Here is a 19,381-nt window from a genome sequence, read left to right as displayed (position 1 = left end):
AAAATGTAAGAAAAATACAACCTGTCTTCAATAACAGTTTTAGGGCTTGTTCTTCTGTATTTTTTTTCTCTTGTTCTTCACTCAAGCTTCGACCCATATTTTGCTTGTTTCTCGAGGAAAAAAAGAAAAGAAAGGAAAGGAAAGGAAAGCGTTTCCTTTCTGCAGTTTTACCTCCAAGCTTCACTCTGTAAAGCTTAGCCACTTTCTGTGTCGGCTGTCAAAGCTTGTTAGATTCTTTCCCTACAGCTTGAACTTGGGTATTTTCTTTCTCTCTCAAAACCTATGATTTAAAAGTTCCAGTTTTTTTGCTTGTTTCTCGAGACAAAAACTATACTTTCATTTCGTTTTTTCTTCTTATTTCATTTATCGAGTGCTGATTTGAAATCAGTATTTTTTTAACTTCAGTGTGGGTTTCATAATTTTGAACTTTTAGTTGGAGGGTAAAGAGTTCTAGATTACTTGATGGCTTGGTTGGTAAATAATTTTTCTTAAATGAAGGGAATGGTGCATATTAGGTGCAAGAAGTGAACTGGGTATTTTTGGCAGGAGAAAAAGCTTCCTAGTTGAGGCTATGCATTCATTTGCTGCAGAGGGTTGCTGAAAAAATGTAATAAGTTCTCTGCAAAGAACTGTCAGTCTTTGCTGTAGAAAAAAAGTGTGTTTAGGATCAGTTCTTAATTACTATACCAAAGATGGATTGCTAGATTTTGGCGGGGTTCTATTTTTTTTTTTCTTATTGCTCTAAGAACTTTTAGTTATTATTTTTCTCTGATAATGTAAGGTAAAAAAATATTGATTCTGAACTTGTTGAATGGAGTATAATCTCTATTATTATTGAATTATGAATGTATTGAATATGAGTATTTGGCTGCCTTGTCGGCATGTTAAGACGATTAGTTAATCGAGTGTCAGAAGCCTTACATAATTTTTAATGAAAAAATGTATAATTGTATGAACTATGAAGGCTGAATAACAATGGTAGGAATAGTAGACTAATGTAAAAACTTGTTTTATTGATTGTCGATCAATTTATTTGTCTTCCGAACAAACTATGATATCTGTATGAATCTTGGTACCTATTTAGTTTGGAACTGGTATTTGATTAGGTTATGCTGCTTGATTTTCATTTTCCATAATAATTTCACTTCTTTCTTCATCTTTTATATCTGAATAAGTCGTGCTTGATTTTATGTTGTAGTTTTGTTTTGGTTCTTCGCATTACATTTTGAATGAAGTTGGCTTAAGCTTAAACATGTCAATATTTTCTTCTTCTTTTTTCTCAGCGGTCTTCTGACTCTTGTTCTGATTTTGAGCAAGTTCATCCCTTGATAACTTGCACCACTTCATAAGCTTCTTAATTATCATTCAGAAATATCTTTTTCCATTCTCTTTAAAAATATACTGCTTAATTATTCCTTTGGTGAAAAAGGCTTTAACCTTACAACCCCCTTTTGAGTCATTATCTCGTCACACAGGTTTCAATTGAGATACATATCTGAAAACCCTTGTGGCCATCATTTTGTTTCCTCCTTTCAATATGTGTGTACTTCTTCCCTTGAATTCTTCTGGCCTCTGTGCCTTCTTCAGAATTGCTTTGCAAGCTTGTTTAAATAGATACATAAGATGCCGAGGCGAAATGAGCCCGAACAACCTGTTGAGTCTGATGAGAGGGTTGATCTCAAAGAAGTTAATGATCCAGAGGAGACCATGGAAGAAGAGGTGGAGTATGAAGAAGTGGAGGTAGAGGAGGAGGAGGAAATAGAAGAAGAGATGGAAGAAGAAGATCAGGATGTTGAAAATGCCGATGGGGAATTTGACGAGGATGAAAAGAAAACACGTGCTGAGCTTCTTGCTCGTCCTCCTCATGGTTCTGAAGTATATATTGGAGGCATTCCACATGATGTTTCTCAGGAGGATTTGAAAGGCTTTTGTGAATCTGTTGGAGAGGTTACTGAGGTACTTTTTTTTTTTGCTGAATGTGAGAAACTATTTTCCCTTTTTTGAGATTCAACACTGATGCATCATACTTTATGATGATAGGTTCGGATTATGAAAGGTAAAAATTCAAGTGAAAACAAGGGCTTTGCTTTTGTGACTTTTAGAAGGGTAGCATTGGCCAATAATGCCATGGATGAACTAAATAATGTGGAATTTAAGGTGACAAGTCTTCTTTTGCATCACTCATATGTTAATATTATCCAAACTAAAAAATGTTGCTGAAAGGCAACTTACAGATTATTTGTGTACCCATCTCCATTTTCTCTTTGTTTCAAACAAAAACATTCTTTGTTCTTATATTTGGTCGTCTCAGTTATATTTCTTTGGTTGCTGAGTAACTTTTCAGCTTCTTTCTCTTTCTCAGGGTAAAAAAATTAGGTGTTCTAATTCCCAATCAAAGCATCGATTGTTTATTGGTAATATTCCAAGAAGCTGGGGCGAGGAATACCTGAGGAACGTTGTGTCAAAGGTTGGGCCTGGAGTTACTGGTTTGGAATTAGTAAAGGTTAGTTCAATGGCCTTGTGTATTTGTGTTCTGGTCCCTAGTAGTTCAGGTGATTGATACTTGTGACCTCTGGGGGCTGTTCAGTGGTAACATCATCTTGTGTATTTGCCTTTTTGCCCACAGGATATAAAGAACTCAAGTAATAACAGGGGATTTGCTTTTGTTGAGTACTATAATAATGCATGTGCAGAGTATTCAAGGCAGAAGATGATGAACCCGGAATTCAGGCTCGGTGATAATGCTCCTACTGTGAGCTGGGCTGATCCTAAGAATTCCGAGTCTTCTGCTGCTTCTCAGGTATCATTAAGTTGCTCTCTTTCATGCATGTCTCTTTGGATGGTTTATTAATCTATTTCTTACGCTCTTATCTGTTGGTTCTCCCAAAATGAGGAATGTTGGTATGTTCCTTACTGTAATTTGTATTCGTTAATTTAAACCTATTTTATGTAGGTTAAGGTGGTTTACGTAAAGAATTTGCCAAAAGACGTGACACAAGATCAGTTAAAGAAGCTATTTGAACATCATGGAAAGATCACCAAAGTTGTTCTGCCTCCCGCAAAACCTGGACAAGAGAGAAATAGAATTGGTTTTGTTCACTTTGCAGAGAAATCTAGTGCCATGAAAGCAATCAAGAAAACAGAAAGATATGACTTGGATGGTGATTATTGAGTTCTTATCCATTTTATATTTTTGTTTAGTGGATGTAATTCCGAATGTTAATTGTCCTGTTTTCTTAGGTCAAGTTGTGGAATGTTCTTTTGCAAAGCCACAAGCAGATCAAAAGACATCGGGGGGGGTCAAATTCTCAGAATTCGGGTTTTCTCCCTAGTTATCCACCTCAGGTTGGGTATGGACTGGTTGGGGGTGCCTATGGTGCTTTAGGTCCAGGATACGGTGTTGCGGGCCTTCCACAGGTGAGATATTTGTCTGTGCATGTATAGGATCGTGTTAAGCAACTTCCATATCTTCATTTTCTTTCTATCTCTTCATTTTACCTAGTCGGAATATCGGGGATATCCCCACGACCATGAGCACCTTTGACACTATAATCTATGGCTAAAAGTTCCTCTACATGTTAAAACCGCAGTTCGGGATGCCTGTCTCTCTCGTTTGTTTTCGGTTTTATGTTAAAATGTACTAATTTTCTTCCTTTTTCAAGTGCCGATGGCTGCTTGAATGACATTAAATTTTCCGTGTTGATTTTGAAGTCAAGCAGTCTAGTGAAAGAAAATCTGATATAAAAAATTTACAGCCCTTAATCTATGGAAGGGGAGCAACGACTACCGGCATGTCAATGATGCCGATGCTTCTACCCGATGGTCGGATTGGATATGTTCTGTAAGTTCAGTAACTTTATTTTCTTTCCATGCAAAGCCAGATAGGTCCTTTTAACCCGTGACTAATAATGCAGGCAACAACCGGGAGCGCAACAACCTCAAAGCCCGCCTGTACATCAGAGACATAGTCGAGGTGGTGGCAGTTCAAGCAGCAGAGGAAAACACTGTGGCAGCGATAGCGGCAGGCGATATCGGCCATATTGATTTTTCTGGTATTAGAATGTATTATTTCAGCTTGTAGCATCCATAGATTGTTGATTTTTCAGCTAAATTGCGTAGTTTTCAAGCTGTGGTTGGTTTTCAAAAATATTTGCGTCTGAGTTTAACATGTTGGATCTGTATGACCTTGTTGATATTCATATTTTCGTGTTTAGAGGTGATTTCCCTAGTCTAGTCCCGGTTTGATCAAATGTGTATTGTTATAAATCAACATTTAGTTTTGATTTTGTTACATGGAATTTTAGTTTCATAAATTATCAATATAACATCTCTTTTTGTTTAAGAGCATAATATTTATCAAACAAATGAATACTTTTATTTTACGCCTAATTTATATAGATTTATCATTACCTAATTTATAAGGAATAGTAACCATTAAAAATGGTAAATTATTTATTTAATATCTCAATTATTAATTTTTTTTTTCTATTTAAACTTTTAATTTTTTTAACTTCATACTTAAACGTTTGGTTTTTGTTTTGTTTTAATATGATTTGCACGTTATAAGTAAATTGTAATATTCATCGTTACTCTAAACCTTAAACCTATCCTTATGAGGTATAGCATCATTTGATGTTATCAAATTATAGTTTTAACTTCTAATTTGCAAAGCGTTTTTAATTAAGAAAATGATTAATATCGTGTAAAAGAAACGAAAATTAACAAAATTTAAATCAATATATAAAAAAAAAGAGTTATAAATAGCAGAGATCACAAACCAAGCCGCCGCAAAGGACCGAAAATCTACACAAAGATATCGACATAGAGCTTCTATTTTCAATTTATCAGATAACTACAGCGGGGGAAAAATCCAAGAAAAGAGCGATTTGTCTTTGAAATTTTGAAATCAATGGTATTTTCAAGATACAATTCATCTCATTCCACGGCCCCGTCAGCACCAGAGCTGCCTCCAGAGTCCTACCACCAGCCGCCGCAGCAACAACATTACCAGAGCTACTACGGGCAGCCGCAGGCTCCGGTTTCTAGTCCGTCTTCAAGTTACGGGCAGAGGGGTGGGTTTCCAGCGGGAACACCGCCGGATGTTGTGAGAGCGTTTCAAATGGTGGATAAGGATAGAGGTGGATTCATCGATGAACATGAGTTGCAGCAGGCACTGTCTTCGGGTTACCAGAGGTTTAATCTTAGGACTATAAGGTTGCTCATGTTCTTGTTCAAGAATCCTTATGATGCCCTCAGAATTGGTAATTTAATTCCTTTATTTGCTTCATTATTGCTATAATTTCAGCAAGAACTTGAAGAACTTATCTGCATAAATGAGACTTGAATCCAAGATTTAATGGCTCTGTTGATTGAACTTTCATAGTGTTTTGTTTGCTTAATTGTTAAGCTATTAGATTCAAGTTTGAATTGGGATAAGGCATTTTTGGATAGTAATACTCATGTGATGATTGCAAAGTTGCAAACTAATGATTTTTCCCCTTTTATGGACCCATTCAATTAAATAATGGCCACTACTTTTTGCATTCAAGAGTTTGCTTTTTCAATTATCTTGATTAATATAGGGAAGTATTATGGAAAAAAAAAGGAAACGATGATGATCCAAAATTATTTAAGGATTTAGGTTGATTTCTATTATAGTTTTCAAAGTCATCCTCTCTTGTGTTTAAAAAAAATGGAAGCTAAAGTCGTCGGCAGCTTCTTTGGATTAAATGAACGAAAAAATAGATAGGGATTAAATTGAATGACTTTGGGACTGTGTGCCCAAAAAGGAACGCATGATGTGCAAGTTTTTTCCTTAAGATGCATGGGAGGACAACTTTATCGAAGTTTGTCGACATCCGAGGACGACTTTGATAATTATGATAAAAAAACAACACAATTCCCTAAATAATTTTATCCTATTAACATTTCCTTAAAAAATTTTCGTGATATATCCCTAAATAAGCCAATGATTCCTTCTGGTTCTTAGTTGTTAATCGGGAAATAGTCAAGTTACTCATCAAAGTTGGGAACTTACCATGTTCTAGTAAATTGAGTTTGGACAAGAAATTAGACATTGTTTAAATAGTTGTTCGGGTTTTGACTTCAACATTCAAAATCGAGTCTGATCCCTTTCATTTCAATTACGTAACATAGTATTTTTATTTGTTTATTTATTTATTATGTCATTTATATCATAGAAAGTAGAAACATCAAATATATATATGGTATCTAATCAAATGATTGTTGCTAAAATTTTCAATTTCAGGGCCTGCAGAGTTTGCTGCACTCTGGAGTTGCCTTGGTCATTGGCGGGTAAGTGATAAAACATTGCCTAAGATTGGATTTTGGTCTACATCTTCCATATATTTGCTTTGATTTTTCATTTACTTTACATATTCATATCTAACCCTCGTGTTTGACATATATCCGGGTGTATGTATGAAGATATAATCTTTGAAGAACCTTTCTAACCTGTATTGAACATACTCGTTACTTTTGGTGTTCTACAGGGATGCTTCAAAATTGAGAAGTTTTAAATATAATTCTTCAAAGGAAATTGGTTGTCTCTGGCTTGGACTGCACGAACCGATTCTTTGTAGTCATCACCAAAATTTTCTAAGATAGTTGTAGTTTCCACGAAACATAATTGGTGGATGTGAGTTTTAATGGGGTTTGGGCTGCAACATTGATTGCAATCAAGGTAGTATGAGGTTCGTTGGTATTTTGGATAATAGATGTAGAGTTAGTGACGTTTATAGTAAAAAAAATTAATGCTTTGATACCATGATAGAAGAATGAAAATTGATTTGATCTTATTGATTACTGCATAGCAGTTTATATACATAACAAAAGCGTACCAAACTCCTTCAAAAGTGAAGTAAATCTAAACAATAAAACAAATGGTGAAAATTCAAAAAGTAAAGAGAGAAATTTAAAAATCAAATGATTTGGATAACTGCATGATTGTAGGAAATCCTCTGTTATTTCATAACGACCACTCTTGGATACCAAAAGCCAAGGCATTCTGCACCTGTTCTTGAGAGAGGGGAACGAGCTGCCACATTTGATTTCTTAGGCCACAATGCACCAGTTATTGCGATGAAGTTTAATCACTCGATGTTCACAAGGAATTCCACCAATTCGCAGGAAGCGAAAGCCACTACCGTTGGTTGGGCAAATGGAGCTGCTAAGATCGGGGGGGGGGGGGGAGATCACAGTCATACAATGTCATTGCAATCGGGAGTCAGGACTGCACTGTAATTGTTTGGACTACTGCATGTCCTCAGCCACTAGTTGTAACCAAGCATTTCTTTGCTCAAAGTGTTACTGATTTATCCTGGTGAAAGTTTTCATTTCAGTGAAGATATATATTAATTGTAATCTATTTTCATTAACAGTAGCCCCGATGGCTATTCTCTCTTTGCTTGTTCATTGGATGGAACTGTGGCTACATTCCATTTTGAAGTGAAAGAACTTCGCCACAAGCAAAGTGACGTTGAACTTGATGAGTTAAAGAGAAGTCGTTATGCTGATGTCAGAGGTTGACGGGCAAATTTGGCGAAGAGCCAGACACGATTATTGCTTGGAGCTTCTTCAACCAAGCAAACCGCTAGCAAGAAAGTAGCTTTGGATTTTCAGCAGAACCAGAAACCTGTAAAGTCCTCTCTTGGGTTAGGGGTGCCAAACAAAAGTTCCAAGCCTAAGAATAATGATAGAAAGACGAGCGGACTTTCTTCTAGTGATGGATTAAATAAAACGGTGACACCTGCCCGGGTTTCTAGTCCTGTGAAACAAAGAGAATACAGAAGAGCTGATGGTAGAAACTAGAAAGAGAATCATTCCTCAATCTGTTGGTGCTCCTATCGAGCAGGAGAATATTTGTGGCAGTGCCTAATCTCAAGCATTAGTTTTCCCATTGCATCTTCCGATCCCAGAAAAAATGATAACGGCATAGTTCCAACTGATGGTAGTTTAAGAGAAGCTCCTATCAGGGAGACTGTTGGCAGAAGTTTTGATTTAAAGGAATGCTCAGGGGTCACTGCTTGGGCTACTGTTACTGACAGTCTGGTTATTGAGAAAGTTACTGCCGGGTAAGATCATAGCATCATTGTAGAACCGCCCGTAATCATGCAGCCTTCCGGTTCCACAGTTAGTTCTACCAAATATTTTTCAATTAGGGTATCTGACAAGAAAGAAGGGGACGATATGACTCCAGTTTGCCTGGAAGCTTGTCCAAGGGAACATGCTGTGAATGACATTGTTGGCGTGGGAAATGCATATATGACGAAGGACACAGAAATCGTGGGCACAAGAGGGGCTCAAACACTTTGGTCTGCTTGTATCTCACGAAAAGCCTCTGTTTTGGCTGGAAATGCGAACTAGTGGGCTGTTGGATGTGAAGATGGGTGTCTACAGGTAAGAAAGAACACTTTATTCTAGGCAGGTAGAATTTATGTTTCATTATCCTCCTAATGTGTGTTCCGGAAAATAGCAATTAATAGTATGATGAGAGTCTGTAATTTGTCTGGCAAATGTGCTTTAGTCCTTTTTGCTTATGTTTTTTAAGGTTTATACAAAGTGTGGAAGACGCTCTGTACCGACCATGATGATGGGATCTGCAGCAACTTTAATAGATTGTGATGAGAGCTGGAAAAATTATTGATCTCGAGGAAAGGATCTTTATATTTATGGGATATCTTCAACAGGGATTGTCTCCTTCATGATTCATTGGAATCTCTAATCACATTGGACCACAAGTCGTCTACAAAAGGTACAAGTACTTGATATATTTCGAGCCTTCTTCATTGGGTCTTAGAAGAATTGTTTCGTAATCGTGGTACTTGATTGACAAATTATAATGTCTTGTTCATTTGGGATGTTAAACTTATAAACACTTTTTAAACTATTTTCAGGCACAATAAAAGTAATATCCGCCAAGTTATCAAAATCTGGTTTTCCTCTCGTTGTTTTGGCGACTCGGCATGCGTATCTCTTTGACATGAGTCTCACGTGTTGGTGCTCTTCCCCTTTTGTTACTTGCATATCTCTAGCAAGGTATTCGGTGCATATATTTTCTCTTGGTTATCAGGACACTATCATAATTGACAAACTATACGTTCTCATGTGTTCGTAGAAAAGCAGATGAGTTTCGATTTGTGCATGTTTTCTCGGACTACCACCAACTGCAATGGCTTCAGATGCCAAGAATCCTGGCTTGGCATTGAATCAACTGATCAAGTAAATGGAGCCCCGATAAGTGAAGACGTTCTTGGTTCATGAAGTTGACATTCTCATTAATGCAAAATACTAACAAATGGTTGATATTTGAGCATTTTCGGATTGATGCTTGAAACTGGACTATCTGATGTATCTTTTTTTTCTTCTTCATTTTTTTTAATCTTCTCTGTGCATTTAACTGTAGAATTTCACTAGTTGAGAGTTTTTCTGGATAGAAATAATTAACCTCTGTACAGTCGAGTTTGATATTATTAGAATCCTTCTTTACAAGTGTTCCTATTCTGAAGTTTTGGTTATTGGATTTTCCTTTTTTAGATTAAGGTTTTTCCATGTCCAGCATCGACTTAACCCGAGTTTAAAAATATTTATACGAATTCGTTATAGAGGCCTAATTAAAAAGCTGATTTAGATTAGATTAGATTAGATTCAATTCAATTTAATATAAAATTTTATGATAAAAATGACAGTGCTTCCAACTCAATGATGTTAGGTATGTTGAAGTATTAGGTTTGGACACAATTGTGTTCATATTCTTATTTAAGACAATCAGATACTTGTTGTTTACCCAATGCCTCTATTCCTTCACCAATATGAAGGATGAACTAAGCTTGTTACCCAAGAAAACAACTTGATCTGGATCGAATCAAGTTTAGTTGGTAGATATTAAATTTTATCTAAATCTATTAATATCTTTTCAGATTATTATTTTTAAAATTTATATTCTTGAACTCTTGATATAACTTTTCATTCCTTACAAAACTTTAAAAAAATAATTTATTGTCGGTATGTAAGGAGTTGGTAAAGATCAACCGCTAAAAAATTTACACTATAATGTCATTTATTGTTTATATGATACAAATATAAAATAAATAACACGAACTATATTATTTTAATGACTAATAGAATTTTTATTATTTATAGAGGTTTTGGGTTCGAGCACTAACGATTGTAGCAACGATGATTGAGTGCTCATTGTCAAATGATTGAAAATATTTATAAAATATATTACTTTATAATCATCTTAACTTAATCAATTATATATATATATATATATTGAGAAATAACTAGACCAAATTAGATTGGATCTCAACTCGAATTATTGGAATTAAAATATGAATTTTATTTTAATTAATGTTTTTTTTTTGTTGAACGCCTCTTTCTTAAAAAAATATAATAACAAGCAATACATATATATAACTACAATTAAAATTAATTAGTACAATGTATAAATAAAATAATAAATACAATCAATGCATTCATATAACCAAAACTAAAATCAATCATTATCAAATTAATAAACAAATAAATGAAATGTATTCTAAGAGAAATGCATACATATTGAAATTAAAATTAAAATCAATATAAATTGAAAATTTACACATGATATATACTCATGATAAAACTCAAACATAGACATTTGAGGTTTTATGTTATTTATTACATGTATATATTACACATGCAATAAATAATATGCCACCGGGATTCATTGAAGTTCTATAACAGTTCATTTCATTCACCTTACTCTTAAGATTGCAACTTTAAGAACAAAAAGGTCATTTTTCCTTTCTAATTTTTCTCTTATTGTTTTGACTCTCTCGTATTATGTCGTTTTACAGTATCAAAACAATCATTTTTACTCTTTAAAGACTCATCGCACATAGACCTTTACTCATAGCGATATACAATTCTTCGTCCAAATTAAAATAGATGAATCACAAAATCATCGCAACCATTATCTTCATACGCACTAATTATACTCGATAAAACTCTAATATGAACACTTAAGACGAAACCTAACCATAACTTAGTAAGCACATTTTTTGTCCAAAATCTTTTAGCCTATTAATGAACCAATCTTCAAGTTGAACTATTAACCTAAACTCTAAACCCTAAACATTAAGTGTCTTGGTCTCGATTGACGCCATGGAAAATGGTTAGATTCGTGTTTGGCTGTTTTTTTGAAGAAATAAAAAATTATCTATTCTATTGATAAATTATAACCAAAATTAGAAGAAATGGACTTAAGATTACAGGACACCAATCGTCACGTTTTTGACAAACATAAAGTATGCTTAATTTGACTTTTGATTGGTCTTTTCCCATGAGACGTGTTTCTTCCTCTTGTCAACAAAATCCCAGAAGCAAAAGGCAAATATTAGTTTATCAATTATTATCTAATCTATATTTTTTAGTCCGATTCTAAAATTTTATAATATGACTCGTTTGACGAAGAAATAAATCTAAAGAGAAAAAAAATGAGATTTGTAGCGAGTACAGAGGTTTTCGAGTTATTATGTCTTTATAACGGTATTATTATATAAAAAACACCATTAATTATTTTTTCTAAAACCACTCCTTAGCAGATTTATTAGAAAAATATCCTTAAAACTGCACACGTAGGACTAACTCATGTCCTATCAAGGGTGAGGACAGGTCTCGCTTTTTACAGGACGCGAGGTACGTGCAACGTGGATGCACTTTCAGAGGACACAATTTAATATGGCGGGATTACTGAGGCCCCCAAGATTTTGGCAAATTATCGTTCGCAGAAGATTTGAAATTTAAAATTTGAAAAGATTCTCAAACCCTCGCACTTCATAGAATGCAAGATACTTTTACCTCGCTTCGGTGGCCCTCCTGAAATTTCTCACACCTTTATTAAAAAAAAATTCTCTCTAATAATAATATGGCGGGATTGCTGAGGGTTGATCTTCCACATGCATGCGATTATTGGTGGACAAATCCGGAGGTATTATTTATTTATTTTAAATTATTTATTTATTTTGAATAATTTATTTATTCCTTTAATAATTTATTTTGAATTATTTATTATTATTTTGAATTTATTTATTTATTTGAAGGATATAAATGTTCGTTGACATGTTATATCAACCGCTTCTCGAGCTCTGATGCCGATAATAGTCCATATTTGCACGAAGACAGTTTTGATTACGTTGACACTATAATTGGTGGTACAAAGTTGCATCCTCCATTGATAAACATGTTGCTAGAACGATGGAGACCAGAGATGCACACATTTCATTTTCCTTTTGCGGAGACGACTATTACCCTTGAAGATGTCGCAAACCATCTTGTGGGGAGGCAACCATTACCCTTGAAGATTAAACATCCTCTTCGGGTGGCCTCTTTTGCAACTTGTCTTTCTTACGGTGTATTTGTAAAGTCGATTAAACATGAGTAACCCAACTTTCTTGGGAGACTTTACGAAGGCGTCCTCTTTTGGTTGCATCCTTTAGGACCTTTACTTATCACTCGGGATGTTGATTTGACAAATGACACACCTCTACTCGTCTTATGAGCTTTTTACCTTGCATTTACTACGGAGGGCTTCTCGGGAAACTTTTTATTTCTTAAAATCCTGACCTTCTTGGGAAACTAATTGTTTCTAAGAAGGCATCCTCTTCTGGTGGCATCTTCGACTTATCGCTCGTGACGTGGATCTGAAAGTGGTGGGCATGACTTTCAATTTTCATTTTTAAGCTCGATTCACTCTCCATCAAACCCATGATGTTTCTAAGAAGACATCCTCTTCTGGTGGTATCCTCTACTTAAGGCATCAAACCCACAGATGACACACCTCCACTCGTTCCCTCAAACTTATTGTGTTTTTTTATTGTACTACTTTTGTTTCGAACAATTTTCAACATGATTATTACAAAGCTTAAAACGTCTCGTATGTGTTGATACTAGCTATGCCTATCAAGCCTTTTAGCTTGTTTTGTATGCACAAAACCAAGCATTGGATCCATTTTGAACACAATTTTGTATCTTCTTATTCTTGCACAAAACAAGCTTTGGTATCATTTTCAATGCGATTTTTAACCCGCTTACAATATCTCGTATGTTTTTATATTGGCCTAATTTGGAAGATAAATTCCAATACTATGCGAAGAATCTTATAAATTACGAAAATTTCGATATTAAATACCCGAACATGCCTATAAGCACTTGTGGGTTGCTAGAAAACTAAATACCTCGCTCTTTGGAAAACGCGAGGTGTGTTGAATACTATTCACTATAAATTTCCCGGGACGGTTCTATATCTTGGGGACCTTGCGTTCTGCGAAAAATGATGTATTAAACAACCATATTAAATTGTGTCCTCTAAAAAATGTGTCGTACCTTGTGTCCTGTAAAAAGTGAGATCTGTCATCGCGCTTGGTAGTACGCGAGTTAGTCCTACGTGTATAATTTGAGGAGAATTTTTTTAACAAATGTGCTAAGGGTACTCTTAAAAAAACAATTAATGGGGTTTTCTTATATACCAACAATGAAATTTTCGCGCCAGCCACGTGTAACCTGTCTCATCGCCTCAATATTCTCCTTGCCATTCGGGAGGGCACAATCCTGAGAAATCGATACAATTGACTCTGTTCCATACCATTGGAGATATCAACTAATGGGGAAAATATGGATCCCCCCATTATTTTTCCCTTGATTAAGCACTTTCCCATCATCCAAGGCCAGAAAGCCGATGGCACATCCTCATCGGCGACTATCGTAGATGCATTCTTGTCAACCGTTTTACAAGCCTCCCCTCCAGTATCACTAGCCGGAGCAACGTCCACATAAACTGGGTCTATACTCGAAGAAGTCGATATGAACGAACAATCTTTGTGGCCAAACATTCCACACTTGAAACATATCAAAGGTAGACCTTTGTATTCGATCTGGTACCATCAACCATCCACCTCAAACTTCGGCACCAAAGGTTTTCCAAAATCTATTTCCACACACACACTCATGCAAATCGCCCTTTAGAGGAGAAACTTGTATTCATGTCAACCTTTAAAGCACGACCTAGAGAGTTTCCCATAGCAAAAAGAACACGGTCGTTGTAGTATTAGACCGGAAGACATGGGAAATGGAACCCAACAACAGTTGAATCGATCATCATCGTTAAGGGATGAAACTCCGGGAACCATTTACGAACCGTAAGATAGTGACCATAGATGATCCATGGTCCCTCTTCCAATGCAAAACGAAGATCGTCAGAGGAGGAAAACTTAACAAGGAAATAGCCATCTCACACATCAATTAATTCATACTCCACCTTGGGCATCCACATTCTCCTAATACGCTCGTTAAGAACCCGATAACCGATCGACCTCCCTAAAAGCTTCAAAATGAGACAATTGGTCCACTAAATATGTAGGCTTGCTCTGAATTTTGCCGAGGTACAAATCGTCGGACAATACTCTTTTGTAGAAACTGAGATCAAGCCATCATTCTCTTCTAAGGGTCCGAACTCATCACCATCATGGAACCCATTAATCATACTTTTACCCAGCATCATGTTTTTATAAGACATCTTCTCCGCCTCCGACTTAGAAGATCTAGACACATCACCCGTTACCACATCATCCATAGCAACAGGAGCTTCACCGGTCGCTGATGTTTTAATTTTCTTTGTTCTGGCTAATTGATCGTGTTCCTAACTCGATTTCTCCAAGTTCGCCATGTATCTCATGAGAACGACGTTATCTAAAGCCCTTTATAATTATATAAATACGTATTTTTTTATTTTTCTCCCGGTTCTCAAGGTTTCGCTTTGATTAATCAAGACTGATTCGGGTCACACTCTTGGTTTTATTGGGTGAGTCTCCCAGCAAGAATTTTCTATATGCACAAAGACTTAAACTCAAAATATGCTTGAAACGATATCAAACGGTTTATCACTTAAACCAATACATTGGTAATTATATATATTTAATTAGGGATATAAAATTTTATGTACTCTCGTACATATTTTATTGTAATTTATCACGGATTATAGTAAGATTTTTCGTCTCACCTGTGATTTTTTTTTTAAAAATTTTTCACGTAAAATTATATGATATTTTTTATTATTATTTTGGAATCATTATTCCTTATTATATGTGGTACCGTATTTAAAAATTATGAGAATTTATTATGATATACATATAAGCTTATATTTTTTAAGATGGTAAATTACTAACCTTTCTATTTCAGATCTGACGTAATCAAACTTAATTAATCTAACCTATTTTCAGCTTCAACTCTTTCTTATTATTAATATTATTTTGCTAAAAGTTTGTTGAAATTTGAAAGAAAGAAAAAGCTCGCTTGAGAAAATCCAGATATGCAGGTCATGGCCATGTATGAAGATCCAACTTAACTTTCCTATTTTTGTTAAACAATTTCTTATTATGGGGTGAATAATTACTAAAATTCAATTTATTCAAAAATTAATTTAGATATTGTATTGTAAAGCTTTATTATAGACCGGCCTTTTTAATTATAATATTAAAATTAAAACTCTTGGTTTTATTTAAAATACTTAAGCTTTATCCTATTATACTAACTGATACTGTATATTTTTAATTAATGGTTTTCTTATTTTGTTTGTTCATCTTTTGATGGTTAAACTGTTGGTGCTTTATCCTACCAAAACACCACGATATTGCTCTCCTAATTATATTACATGTACTATGTATTATAATGCTTCAAGTCAACATGTGCAGTGGGTAAATATATTTGAAATTGATGTTAAGGTTTAATTTGATATTTTATTAAAATATATGAGTACTAAAGTTCATAATACAAAAATGGATTCCTCCCGCACATAAATTGAAAAAGTTAAATATTTAAGCGACTTAATCTCATATTTTCCTATATAATATATCAACAATAATGTCAACAGAATCAAACTCAATCGATGAAATTAAAGCTAGTATACATACATATAAGATACGCACACTTTATATTTATGTACATTCACGCGAATACAATGTATTTGTATTTATGAGCGTATGATGCCACATACTACTAGCAATTAATTTATGGGTTCGACCCATAAATTCGTGATTAATTTACCCACACGACTAAATAAATGTTGGTACAATCTTCAACTCTCTCTTTACTTTATTTTTATGATTTTTGTCACCTGATAAACTATATATTTAATTTTCTCCTTGGAGAAATCTTACAAGGTAACAATTCAGCAAAAACAATTAAGAAAATTTTATCCAAATGATTTTGCCGGTGCTTGCAAGGCAAGGTGCAAACAGTTGTTCCATGATATTTCAATTACAAAGTTCAAAGTCTATCGATTAATGATTATTTCATTCTTTGGTGCACCATTTCTTCCATGAATTTCATTTTGCCTACCCTAAGCAAATATGGTATTTTCTTTTCAAAATAAAGTAATTTTAAGGTTTTGGAATTCACTAATATATGTCCAGTCAAACAAGTAATGCTCTGAGCATTGAACAGACCTAAAATATATTTAATGACTGTGTATTCATTGGTCTGCAGTACCACACTACCACTTTTTTTTTAAAAATCTTTTAAATGTTTTTCTACTATACACCGAATTCTACGTGAAAATATCTAAAATTTCGCCCCCTACTCGATCGCAAATCCATGCTCTTCTCTGGAGTTCATGCAGCTTTGTTTGAATAATAGGGGGAAATGGGTGAAAAATGGTTTCGTTTTTCCAATTTCTAAATTAATATAAAACGACTCGTGATCCAACATGCATAAATTAAGTATAATATGTCATGTGGAACCAGCTGTTTTAGGTGTGAGACACTGAGACTACGTCTGCATGTCAACTGAACCAACCACAACTGATTCCTATTTATTTTCCAGGAAAGCAACAGTGCTTAGCTTTCTCAGCATCCACCCTACACATAATGGCTATTTACATTCAGCCCCATCCTAAATGTGTAATTCAAGCACTACTTTTTAAAATGAAGTTTCTAAAATATTTTATAATAAAATAAAATTATAAAATATAAAAATTTATCATATTACGATTATTTATTACAAAATAAAAAAGTTACCAAACATATGAAACTAAGACACTCTATATTTGTGACTTTTTTTAAAGTATGAGACCCCCAAAATTTAGGACCCTATGGTGTGTCACAAGGGACACTTGTAGATGGGAAGGCTTGTTAGAGGTGAGTGTTCGGTCGAGTCGAGTTAAAAAATTTTGAGTTATTCGAGTTGACGAGTCTTATTTGATAACAAACTTGATTTGAATTTTTTTAGTCGAGTCCAGTCAAGTTTTCAATTTTCTATTTAAATTTAATTGTACATATTTATAATATTATGATACTATTTGATTTGAATTTAAATGATTATATATATATATTTCATATGTGACATACATATACCATACAACGAGAAACTTGACTCAAACTTGAAAATCAATCCACTAATTACTAAAAGATTCGAGTTATTATTTGAGTTGTATTTTATAACACAACATGAACTTGAAATTTTTTCGAGTGGAGTTAGGTTTATGAAATTATAACTCGAAGTTAATTTGAGTCAAGTATTTTCGAGTCGAGTAAGTTTATGAAATTAAAACTTGAAGTTAATTCAAGTCACATTTTTCCAAATTAAGCCGAGTTGAAAAAATCGAATTTTTTACTTATTTTACTCACACCTAGGCCTGTATATATTCCAAGCTATCATTTAGCCTCTAGACAATAGTTTTTAAATAGTGGATTGAGTTTAATTTATGGGCAAGGTCATGTTATACCCCATCAATTACAATTTTATTATTTTCAATAATTACTGTTTAATTATAAAGACGGTTTTGTTGATATGTTTCTGCGTTTCGAGTGTTTTTACGTTTTTTTATTTCTCTTCCCTCTTTATTTTTAGTATGTTTAAGGTTAGCAACTGTTTGCCTTCTTTTGTTTTTGAACAGCATGTATTTTTAATTTATTCTCTAATAAAATTCCCCACGGCTGATCATACATTATAATATTCTTTAGTTATTTTTAATTAATGTATCCAACTATAATATATGCAAATACCCTTCATTAATCAGATGTGTAAAAGAATTTTAGTTTTTAAGTTTAGTTCACGGTTTGACTCTCGAGTTTTACTCATTTTCTCATTTTGATATTTATTTATTTTATCTCATTTTATTAAAAATAACATCAATAAACGCATAACAGGTTATAAATCTTTTATGTCAATAATTTTAATACTAAAATAATAAAAGATAAAGTACACAAAAGAGAACGCCTTAATTACAAGCTAGTAGTTTCGGGTTTAGCCGAGAGATAAGTGAACCCCGCAAAATTTATAATTCAAGTCATTGGGCTTAATTGGGTAGGTTTTGGGCCCAATTAGCCATTACGAGGGGATTTTGCATAGTGAGAAAAGGACTAGCAGTGTAATTCTCCCATTTTAAAGATAAGAGCTTTTATAAATATCTCCCATTTCATTTTCTTTCTCCCATTTTTTCATTTCTTCCTTCTTCCTCCTCAAGCCAAAGTTGAGTCCTTTGAACCATTTTCTAGTTCTTCAATTTCGTTCTTAACCCCTCAAGCAACATGGATTTAACCATTCAAGTCATGGGTTCTTTGTTTGCAAGAGAAAATTGAGGGTTTTATCATCCAAGTCAAAGTGAGGGATGATTTATAGCTAAAGGAGCTCAATTTCGGGTTTCAATCAGCAAGGTAGTGTATTTTTAACCCTAAAATATTTTAGGGTTCATCTTAGATTTCTCAACTAAATCACGTTTTAGTTGTTAAAAATATGTTTTAAGACACATTGCGACCTTAAATAATCTACTAAAGCTTCAAAACAAGTTTAGAAACTAACCCAAGACGTTTATGGTGATTTTTAGGTGATTCTTGAGCCTAAAATACCTATTTTAGAGTTTGAGTATCGATACTGTTGGTTAAATTGGGCTAAAATTAGGGATTTCAAACAAAGAGTATCAATACTGCCAGGTAAGTATCGTTACTGCTCTTGCAGTATCGATACTCAGGGTATCGATACTAAGGCGCCAAATTTGTAACATAATACATTTTTGGTACTGATACTCATAGGGTATCGATACTTGACCTTAGGGTATCGATATTACGGCTAGAGTATCGATACTACCCACCTTAAATGACCAGATTCGACTCGATTAGGGTTCATAAGAGCTTGAGATGGTCCGTAAGAATAAAGGTTAGTCCATGAGAGACATAAATGGCCAAAAGGGCTAAGAGACACTCGTAGGAGTGGGTTATAGCCAGAGTAACCATAACATGCATAATACGTCCAAGTACCTTCATTAAGCACGTAACAGAAATATAAGAATAGAGGATCAATGAGTAGGGTCTACCAACGAGAGGTACGTCTA

General features: G+C 34.3%; 1 protein-coding gene and 2 pseudogenes across 1 annotated transcript; all 3 read left to right on the top strand.

Moving 5' to 3' along the window:
• Nucleotides 1-15: 15 nt before the first annotated feature.
• LOC120209098 lies at nucleotides 16-4,342 on the top strand (annotated as a pseudogene).
• Nucleotides 4,343-4,826: 484 nt separating this feature from the next.
• Nucleotides 4,827-6,669, top strand: LOC120209087 (probable calcium-binding protein CML48). The gene is made up of 3 exons (XM_039208153.1): nucleotides 4,827-5,261; nucleotides 6,269-6,315; nucleotides 6,513-6,669. The coding sequence occupies exons 1-3, from the start codon at nucleotides 4,910-4,912 to the stop codon at nucleotides 6,537-6,539; spliced, it is 426 nt and encodes a 141-aa protein (XP_039064084.1). The 5' UTR covers nucleotides 4,827-4,909; the 3' UTR covers nucleotides 6,540-6,669.
• A 432-nt stretch (nucleotides 6,670-7,101) lies between these two features.
• Nucleotides 7,102-9,227, top strand: LOC120209062 (annotated as a pseudogene).
• Nucleotides 9,228-19,381: the final 10,154 nt, after the last annotated feature.

The sequence above is a fragment of the Hibiscus syriacus genome, unplaced genomic scaffold (genome assembly GCF_006381635.1).
Source record: "Hibiscus syriacus cultivar Baekdansim isolate YM2019G1 unplaced genomic scaffold, ASM638163v2 tig00018093_pilon, whole genome shotgun sequence".
In the NCBI taxonomy this organism is placed as follows: Eukaryota; Viridiplantae; Streptophyta; class Magnoliopsida; order Malvales; family Malvaceae; genus Hibiscus; species Hibiscus syriacus.
Note: the sequence above shows the minus strand (reverse complement) of the source record. Positions and strands in the feature narration are given on the sequence as shown.